The sequence below is a fragment of the Ursus arctos genome, unplaced genomic scaffold (assembly GCF_023065955.2).
Source record: "Ursus arctos isolate Adak ecotype North America unplaced genomic scaffold, UrsArc2.0 scaffold_5, whole genome shotgun sequence".
NCBI classification, from domain to species: Eukaryota; Metazoa; Chordata; class Mammalia; order Carnivora; family Ursidae; genus Ursus; species Ursus arctos.
Genome location: NW_026623067.1, coordinates 5,269,971 through 5,280,630, shown reverse-complemented (window position 1 = coordinate 5,280,630; position 10,660 = coordinate 5,269,971). Strand labels below are relative to the sequence as shown.

The following is a 10,660-nucleotide window of genomic DNA, read 5'->3' as shown; positions in this document are numbered from 1 at the left end:
CAGAAGGGGGAATGAATCATGAGAGACTATGGCCTCTGAGAAACAAACAGGGCTTCAGAGGGGATGGGGGTGGAGGAATGGAATAGGCTGGTGATGGGTGGTAGGGAGGGCACGTATTGCATGGTGCACTGGGTGTTATAGGAAATAAATGAATCATCGAACTTTACATAAAAAACCATGGATGTACTGTATGGTGACTAACATAATAAAAAATATTTTAAAAAAAGAAATTTAATGCATAAAAAAAGAAAAAGGAAATTTAAGTGTCTCCATTATCTTATACCTTAAATAGTTTATATGGCATATGGAATTATATCCTTCTTATGACAATATTTTTTATTTTTCCTATTTTTTTATTTTTCTGTTAAGTTAGCCACCATATAGTACATCATACATTTTTGCTTCAGTGTTCAATGATTAATTGTTGCATATTTTTAAAAATCAAAGTAAGTAGCAAAATAAAAAGACACAACAAATCACTTTTGTTCAGACTTGGGTTTTATAAATTAAAATCAAGCCATTACATAACTACGTAAAGTGTTACAAATAACTATTAAAAGTATTCTTGTTATTAATTAAAAGGTCTCATGGCAGATAACCTTACTGGGTAAAAATAGAAAAAAACGGGTGCCTGGGTTGCTCAGTTGTTAAGCATCTGCCTTCAGCCCAGGGCGTGATCCTGGTGTTCTGGGATCAAGCCCCACATCAAGCTCCTCTGCTGGGAGCCTGCCTCTCCCTCTCCCACTCCCCCTGCTTGTGTTCCCTCTCTCACTGTCTCTCTCTCTCTGTCAAATGGATAAATAAAATCTTAAAAAAAATAGAAAAAAAAATCTCAAGGTAGAGCTAATTCTTTGCACCTCTGACTTCACATTGTCTGTGATGACATGAGACAGCATCAAAACTCATGGTTAATGCAATTAATTAGCTCTCATTCTAATTAGTCAATTATAAACATGCACAAAAATGCAAGACTCATATAAGTACCCTTTGAACCTATGCTTGCCAGTTGAGAGAAGTCTGTCTTTTAGCAACACACTGGAAACCAGAACAATAGCAATGTTTAAACAGGAATTTGTATCCTGTTGCACGATAGATCCAGCTTTCAACTTTTCTTCCTATGTGAGAAAGTGGCCTTTATCAAGTTCATTTACCTTAAACTTCCATGGTATCTAAATAATTGACTCCTATAATCAGGGAAACATGGTTTGTATTAGGTAAGTGAATTTCTTCCAAACCTCTATGCATCTACTGTAAGTTTCCCAGTGTCATTCCAGGTCTCTTGCTATGTCTAAGTATGTAAATTTATTTCACCTGTTTGCATTCCACTTTCCTTAGGAAAATAAGAGAGCATTGCATTTTAATTTTGTTTATTAGTTACACAGGGGGTATTATTATTACTATTAACTGAAGAAAAATATATAAATCATAATAATGCATAGATATTTCTAGGATTTTATTGACTTAAAAAAAAAGCTCACACAGTACTTTCCTAAAGCTTTTGTATAAACATTAGTGATTCTATTGTACCCTTCATTCATGGAAGATGTAATTTATTATCTTAGTCTTTATCATTATCACAGAAAAAAATACAAAGATAATTTTTAGTTCTACCCATCTTTTCACTCCCCATTTACCTATGCTATAATAGGGTAGAGAGAAGTAGAGGGAGAAATCATCTCTTAGTTATCCATACTGAGTCTTCAAGTATACTAATATCACAGTTCACATTGAACTAAAACTATTTTCCAGGAATGTGTAAACAAATTACCCATTTAATTCAAATTTCCCTGCTCCTTTTAACCTATCCCAGCAAAGTTAAAAAATCCCTCATTTATGGATATGTGAGGTAGTATTTGCCTATTTTATGCATAGATTTTAGGCTAACACATGAAAAATTATTCTAATCTGCTTTAATGACTAACAATGTAATTGTTTTCTCCATGCATTGAAGAAATTATAGTTTGCAAGATATGCTCTACCCCAGGAATAACTTCAAAATTAGTGATTAACAGAACCAACAAAAAGAGACAGATTCTGAAGATTCAAGAAAATTTTGCTTATGTTTCAAAAAAAATCGTCATGCCTGAGAGATTAATGAATGTGACCCTAATAACAGGATTCTTGCTCATGGGATTCCCCGACGATCAGGTGCTACAGAGGCTCTATGCTGCCCTCTTCTCCCTGATTTACCTGGCGGCACTGATGGGAAACCTCCTCATTATCACCCTCACCACCATTGACCAGCGTCTCCAATCCCCCATGTACTTCTTCCTCAAAAATCTGTCTTTGATTGATATCTGTTACATCTCTGTCACTGTTCCCAAATCCGTCATGAACACTCTGACCAATAGGCATTCCATCTCCTTCATGGGATGTGCCTCACAGGTTTTCCTTGTTCTTGTCTTTGCCGGCACAGAGTTTGCCCTCCTTCTGGTGATGTCCTATGACCGCTATGCTGCCATCTGCTGTCCTCTGCACTATGAGGCCATCATGAATAGAGGTTCCTGTGTGCAGATGGTGACAGCATCATGGTTCAGTGGGGGTGTCTATGGATCTATTCATGTTGCAGGCACATTTTCTATCCATTTCTGTGGTTCCAACATAGTGCATCAGTTTTTCTGTGACATTCCATCATTGCTTACACTGGCTTGTCCTGGGGAGCAAATTCTAGAATATGTGTTTATTATTGTTAGTTGTTGTTTTGTTTTTGTATGTTTTACTTTCATGGTTGCTTCATATGTTTATATTGTGTCCACTGTCCTGAGAATTCCTTCTTCACAAGGCAGGTTTAAAACCTTCTCCACCTGCATGCCCCATCTAACTGTGGTAACCTTGTTCTTCTCTTCTGGATTTATTGCATATTTAGGGTTAAACTCAAAATCGCCATCATCACTGAACCTCTTCATGTCTGTGTTATATTCTCTGTTACCTCCCAGCCTGAATCCTGTCATTTACAGCCTGAGAAACAGGGACGTGAAGGTGGCCCTTGGAAAATGTTTTGGTGAAAAATGATTCCAAATATATATTCATAATACCAATGAATCTGATATCTACTGATGTGTATCATATTTTTGGTTTATACAAGTAATTTGATAATCACAAATAATACACTTTCAAATACAAATACACATAATTTCAAATTATTTGGCTTATAGAATTTGTTGTAAATTTAACAGATACACATTTTATTATTGGTGCTGTTCCATAGGTTGTACATTTATATGGCTGTTGGGTCTGAAAGTCACTGGAGCGTCTTGGATATACAAATACTATCCACTCACTCATCCATCCTATTCCTGGGATAATCCTTTCTCCAAGGTACCAGACACATAGTGGTGAGGGGATCACCCATATACTGAGTATGAAGATTCCTTTGAAATAGGTTTCCTGATGGCAGAACTTAACGCAGAGAAGGCCAGCAGCTCTGGATCAACAAAATCTTTGTTGATGTCTTTTGATCATGTTCTATTTAAGAAAAAAGTGCTTTGCTAATCTATGAAGGTTTCACTTGATCTGTATATCAGACAAAAAAATCTGGGATGGTTATTCAGCCCCTCACTTGCTTAGAGCTCAGAAACAAGTATATGTCCTAAAAAACAGTGAAGAGAGAATAGGCATTGTGTGTGCTGAAGAATTGTCAGGAAGTGTGCTCAAAATCAGTTGTAATTTTCCTGGCCTCACATTTGTCACATAGTAGTGGTGACATGTTTGTTTTTAATATGATGTTAAACACTGTTAAAAATACCATTTATAAAGTTCATCCACAGAAAAAAATTGATTATACAACTTAGTTATAATGATGTCAACGTGTATTGTGTATCAGAATCAGATATACTCTTTATAAAATAATCTTCCCCTTTATATAAAGATCAAATGTATAAAAAACATTTTTTATGTTTTTAATAAGGGAGAGAAGAGAGAGTATACACATTCCAGGGTTTCACTATTAGTCCTGTGTATACAAGAATACAAATGTCAGTCAGTCTAGAAGGACCATCAAAGCCATAGAATATATAAATGAGAAGCTGTGACAAATTTTCTGTAAAGGGATGGTATAGAATATATCTGTGGATAGACTGGTGATGGGTAGTAAGAAGGGCACATATTGCATGGTGCACTGGGTGTTATACACAACTAATGAATCATCGAACCTTGCGTCAGAAACCAGGGATGTACTGTATGGTGACTAACATAATGTAATAAAAAAAAACATTAAAAAAAAGAATATATCTGTGGACAGTCTAGGCAACAATTAGGAGAGATATACATGGAATTAACCAAACCAATTCAAAGGTGATTGCTTCAAATTAGGAACTACATGAATCAGTTATAATATGAATAGATGGTGATTTGGATAAAATTCCAAATATTAAGTGATAATGTTGGGCAAGAAATAATCTAATTCTAAAATAAAGTGCTAATATATGTATGATCATGCTCTTTAAAAAGTAAATTCAAACTTATGTATAAATAATTGCATAAAAATTAAAACCACATTCTTAAATGACATAGCATGCATCAAATGAAATAAATACACTTGCATACAGAACTTATATCATTAATGAAAAAGAAAAAGCATAAATATACAAAGAATAGCAAATAGAGCTTGATTCATTATGAAAAAATAATCAATCTCATTAGGTGTCTAAAATATACCAGTTCAGATTGAATACAACGGAACAGAATTCCTTTAAATATTTTCTCACTGGTATAGTTGGTCTATTTTTCTAAAGATATAATTATTTTTGCACTTATTGTGGTAATAGTTCTTTCTTTCCTCTTTCATAGGAATGAATGATTTTTATGGTAGGCTGTGCCTTCTTTCATAAGGTTGATCATTTTTTGTATGAAAATGTTATTTTAAACTGAGAGCTTTATTATTTCCTTTTTCTACTGTGAAAGCATCTTGCAGTATGGGTGCACACAATTTGGTACTTTATTTACTTTGTCAAAGTATGGTGCTGTTTAGATTCTTTTTGGTGTGAACATTCATATACTAATTTGTTTAAAATATACAATGACACACAGGATTTTCTCATCCTCTGCTAAAATGTAATTATACTTGGCTTTTTAATGATTTATGGAGACATAATTATAAAAAGCATTGTATAAGTTTAAGGTGTGCAACATGTTGATTTCAAACTTATATTGTGATAAATCCACTAACACAGATTTAGGTACCACCTTCATCACATCACATAGTTACTATTTTTTTTGGTCATAGTAGGAATATAAAAGAATTACTTCCTTAATTTTCAAGTTAAAAATACAGTACTGTTAATTTTACTCAAAATACGGTGCATTAGATAAAAAGAGATAGAAAAAGAAAAAGATAAATTTTGTACAATGTTGGGATAGTAATTAGTATAGGTTTAATAAAAAATTGTTTGGAAATTTCTCAAAAATAAAATATGAGACTATTCTATGAACTGAAAATAACTATATTTCTTTTACAAAATAGATACATAAAATTTATTGAATTTGGGGCACCTGGGTGGCTCAGTCATTAAGTGTCTGCCTTCAGCTCAGGTCATGATTCCAGGGTCCTGGGATCGAGCCCAACATCAGGCTCCCTGTTCATCAGGGAGCCTGCTTCTCCCTCTCCCTCTCCCTCTCCCACTCCCACTCCCACTGCTTGTGGTCCCTCTCTCACTATCTCTCTATTTGTCAAGTAAATAAATAAAATCTTTAAAAACATTATTGAATTTGTTTTATTATGTTCAGTTAGCCAACATATAGTATATCATTAGTTTCTGATGAAGTGTTCAATGATTCATTAATTGCGTATATCTCTAAGCACTCATCACAATAAGTGTCTTCTTTAATACCCATCATCCAGTTACCCCATCCCCCCAACCCCTCACTTCTGTAACTCTCGGTTAATTTCCCTGAGTCTCGAGTCCCTGATAGTTTGTCATCCTCTCTGCAATCTTTCCATTCTGTTTTTCCTCCCTTTCCCCATGGTCCTCCATACTGTTTCTTATGTTCCACATACAAATGAAACCAAATGATAATTGTCTTTTCTGCTTGACTTATTTCACTTAGCATAATCCCCTTCAGTTCCATCCATGTTGATGCAAATGAAGGGTATTCACCCTTTCTGATGGCTGAATAAAACCCCATTCTGTATATGAACCCCATATTCTTTATCCATTCATCTGTTTCAGGACATCTTGGCTCCATCCACAGTATGGTTATTGTGGACATTGTTCTGTGAACATGGAGTGCATCTGCCCCTTCTTTTCACTACATCAGTATCTTTGGGGTAGTAGTGCAGTTACTGGGTCATAGGGTAGCTCCATTTTTAATGTCTTGAGGAACATCCATACTATTTTGCAGAGTCACTGTACCAGCTTGCATTCCCACCAGCAGTGTAAGAGGGTTCCCCTTTCTCCATATCCTTGCCAACATTTACCATTTCCTGACTTGTAATTTTTGCCATTCTAACTGGTGTGATGTGGTATCTCATTGTGGTTGTGATTTATATTTCCCTGATGGATCGTGATTTTATCATGTGCCTGTTAGCCATTTGTATGTTTTCTTTGGAGAAGTGTCTGTACATGTCTTCAGCCCATTTCTTGACTGGATTATTTCTTTTTTGGGTGTTGAGTTTGAGAAGTTCTTTATAGATCTTAGATACCTTCCCTTTCTCTGAAATGTCATTCACAAATACCTTCTCCTAATCTGTGGGCTGCCTCCAACTTTTGTTGATTGTTTCCTTTGCTGTGCAGAAGGTTTTCATCTTGATGAAGTCCCAAAAGTTCATTTTCGCTTTTGTTTCCAATTCTGCCAGAGATGTGTCTTGAAAGAAGTTGCTGTGACCAATGTCGAAGGATTCCTGCCTTACCTTGAGATCTTTCATCCATTTAGAGTTTATCTTTGTGTATAGTGTAAGAGAATGGTCCAGTTTCATTCTTCTGAATGTGGCTGTCCAATTTTCCCAATACCATTTATTGAAGAGACTGCCTTTCTTTCCACTGGATATTCTTTCCAGCTTTGTTAAATATTAGTTGACCACAGATTTTAGGATCTATTTCTGGAGTCTCTGTTCTGTTCCCTTGGTCGGTGTGTCTATTTTTTGTGCCAATACCATGCTGTCTTGATGATCACAGTTTTGTAATATAGCTGGAAGTAAGGCACCATGATGCCCCCAGCTTTGGTTTTCTTTTTCAAGGTTTCCCTGGCGATTTGAGGCCTTTTCTGATTCCATACATATTTTAAGATTGTTTGTTTAAGCTCCTTGAAAAATGCCAGTGGTATTTTGATAGGGATTGCATTGAAGGTGTAGATTGCTTTGGGCAACATAGACAGTTTCACAACGTTTATTCTTCCAATCCATGAGCATGGAATGTTTTTCCATCTCTTTGTGTCTTCCTCAATTTCTTTCATAAGTGTTTTGTAGTTTCTAGGTCCTTTATCTCTTTGGTTAGGTTTATTCCTAGGTATCTTATGGTATTGGGTGGTATTTTAAATGGATTCAATTCCTTAATTTCCCTTTTTTCAGTTACATTGTTAGTGTATTGAAATGCAACTGATTTCTGTGTATTGATTTTTTTGTCCTGCCACTTTGGTGAATTTCTACATGTGTTCTAATAACTTGGGGGTGGAGCCTTTTGAGTTTTCCACATAAAGTGTCATGTCATCTGTGAATACAAAGAGTTTGACTTCTTCTTTGCCAATTTGAATGCCTTTTATTTTTTGTTGTTATTGCTGATTGTACTATGTTGAAAAATAATGATGAGAGTGGACATCCCTGTCGTGCTCCTGACTTTAAGGGACATTTTCTCAAATTTTCCCCATTGAGAATCATGTTTATTGTGGACTTTCATACATGGATTTATGTTATTTAGGTATGTTCCCTCTATCCCTATACATTGAATAATGTTAATCAGGAAAGGAGTAGTATTTAGCCAAATGCTTTCTCTGAAACAATTGAAAGATTATATGGTTCTTGTCTTATCTTTTATTAATGTGTTCTATCATGTTGATTGATTTGAAAATGTCGAACCACACTTGCATTTGAGGAATAAATCCCACCTTGTCGTGATGGATAATCCTTTTAATGTTCTGTTAGATCCTATTTGCTAGGATCTTCTTGAGTATCTTTGCAACCATGTTCATGAAGGATATTGGTCTGTAATGCTCTTTTTTGATGTTTTTTTTTTTTTTTTTTTTTTTTTTTTTTTTTTTTTTTGCATCAAGGTAATGCTGGTCTCATAAAATGAGTTTGGAAGTTTTCCTTCTATTTTTTGAAATAGTTTCAGGAGAATAGGTATTATTTATTCTTTACATTTTTGGTAGAATTCCCATGGGAAGCCATCTGGCCCTGGACTCTTGTCTTTTGGGAGGTTTTTGTTGTTTTTTTATTACTTCAGTTTCATTACTGGTTATTGGTATATTCAGATTGTCTATTTCTTCCTATTTCAGTCTTGGTAGTTTATTAGTTTCCAGGAAAGCATCCATTTCCTCCAGGTTGCTTAATTTGTTTGCATATAGTTGCTGGTAATATTTTCTAATAACTGTTTCTATTTCCTTGGTGTTAGTCATGATCTCTCTCCTTTCACTTATGATTTTATTAATTTGGGTCCTTTCTCTTTTCTTTTGAACAAGTCTGGCCAGAGGTTTATCTATCTTATTAATTCTTTCAATGCACCAGCTTCTAGTTTCATTGATTGATTCTACTACTTCTGATTTCTATTTCATTGATCTCATCTCTAATCTTTATCATTTCTCTTCTCCTGCTTTTTTACATTTTATTTGTTGTTCTTTCTCCAGTTCCTTTAGGTGTAAGGTTAGCTTGTGCATTTGAGATTTTTCTATTTTTTGCCAGGCTTGGATGGCTATGTATTTCACCCTTAGGACTGCCTTTGCATATCCTATAGGTTTGGGGCGGATATGTTTCATTCTCATTAATTTCCATGAATTGGTTAAGTTCTCCCTTAATTTCCCGATTAACATAATCATTATTTAGCAGGATGCTCTTTAACTTCCATGTGTTTGAATTCCTTTCACACTTTTTCTTGTGATTGAGTTCCAGTTTCGAAGCACTGTGGTCTGAGAATATGCAGGGAATAATCTCAATCTTTGGTATTGATTGAGACCTGATTTGTGACCTAGTATGTGTTCTATTCTGGAGAAAGTTCTGTGTACATTTGCAAAGACTGAGGATCTGTTGTTTTAGGGTGAAATGTTCTGTATATTTCTATGAAATCCATCTGGGTCACTGTGTCCTTCAAAGCTCTTGTTTCTTGGTTGATTTTCTGCTTAGATGATCTGTCCATTGCTGAGAGTGTAGTGTTAAGGTCTCCTACTATTAATGTATTATTATCAATATGATTCTTTCATTTGGTTAACAGCTGGCATGTGTAGTTGGTTGCTCACATGATGAGTGCATAGATATTTACAACTGTTTGATTTTTTTTCTTTTTTTCATGTATTGAAGGGCAGTTTATTAAGATATTCATTTTGTGGTGCTATTTCAATCTGGTTTATTTTTTAAGGGTTCATGAATTCATTTAAATACTAAATATATCCTGTATCTTAAATAGTTTCATCTGTTCAATTATTTTTTCTTTTAGGGATTTTATTTTTTTAATTTTTAAATTTTTTTTAAATAATTTTTATTTTGTTATATTAGTCACCATATGGTACATCCCCAGTTCTTGATGCAATGTTCCATGATTCATTACTTTCATATAACACCTAATGCATCATGCAATATGTGCCCTCCTTAATACGCATCACTGGCCTATCCCAATCCCCCACCCCCTCCCTTCTGAAGCCCTAGTTTGTTTCCCAGAGTCTACAGTCTCTCATGGTTCATTCCCCCTTCTGTTTACATCCCCTTCATTCTACCCTTCCTTCTCCTACCGATCTTCCTATTTCTTATATTCCATAAATGAGTGAAACCATATAATAATTGTCTTTCTCCGCTTGACTTATTTCACTTAGCATAATCTCCTCCAGTCCCGTCCATGTTGCCACAAATGTTGTGTAATCGTACTTTCTGATGGTTGAGTATAATTCCATTGTGTATATGGACCACATTTCTTAATCCAGCCATCTGTTGAAGGGCATCTTGGTTCTTTCCACGATTTAGCTATTGTGGACAATGCTGCTATGAACATTGGAGTGCATATGGCCCTTCTCTTCACTACATCTGTATCTTTGGGGTAAATACCCAGTAGTGCAATGGCTGGATCTTAGGGTAGCTCTATTTTCAACTTTTTAAGGATCTCCACACTGTTTCCCAAAGTGGCTGTACCAACTTGCAATCCCACCAACAGTGTAAAAGGGATCCCCTTTCTCCACATCCTCTCCAACATTTGTTGTTTCCTGCCTTGTCCCATTTTGCCATTCTAACTGGTGTAAGATGGTATCTCAATGTGGTTTTGATTTGAATTTCTGTGATGGCTAATGATTTTGAACATTTTCCATGTGTCTGTTAGCCATTTGTATGTCTTCATTGGAAAAGTGTCTGCTCATATCTTCTACCCATTTACTGATTTGATTATTTGTTTCCTGTGTGTTGAGTTTGAGAAGTTCTTTGTAGATCTTGGATACCAGTCTTTTATCTGTAGTGTCATTTGCAAATATCTTCTCCCATTCCGTGGGCTGCCTCTTAGTTTTGCTGACTGTTTCTTTGATTGTGCAGAAGCTT

At 35.2% G+C, this 10,660-nt stretch overlaps 1 protein-coding gene across 1 annotated transcript; it reads left to right on the top strand.

Annotated features, from left to right (window-relative positions):
• The first annotated feature begins 2,079 nt into the window (after positions 1 to 2,079).
• On the top strand, positions 2,080 to 3,012 carry LOC113261397 (olfactory receptor 14A16-like). The gene has a single exon (XM_026507524.4). It carries the CDS (start codon positions 2,080 to 2,082, stop codon positions 3,010 to 3,012), a length of 933 nt encoding a protein of 310 aa, XP_026363309.4.
• Positions 3,013 to 10,660: the final 7,648 nt, after the last annotated feature.

Coding starts and splice junctions, on each gene's coding strand:
- LOC113261397 (XM_026507524.4), top strand. CDS start 2,080: ATGCCTGAGAGATTAATGAATGTGACCCTAATAACAGGATTCTTGCTC.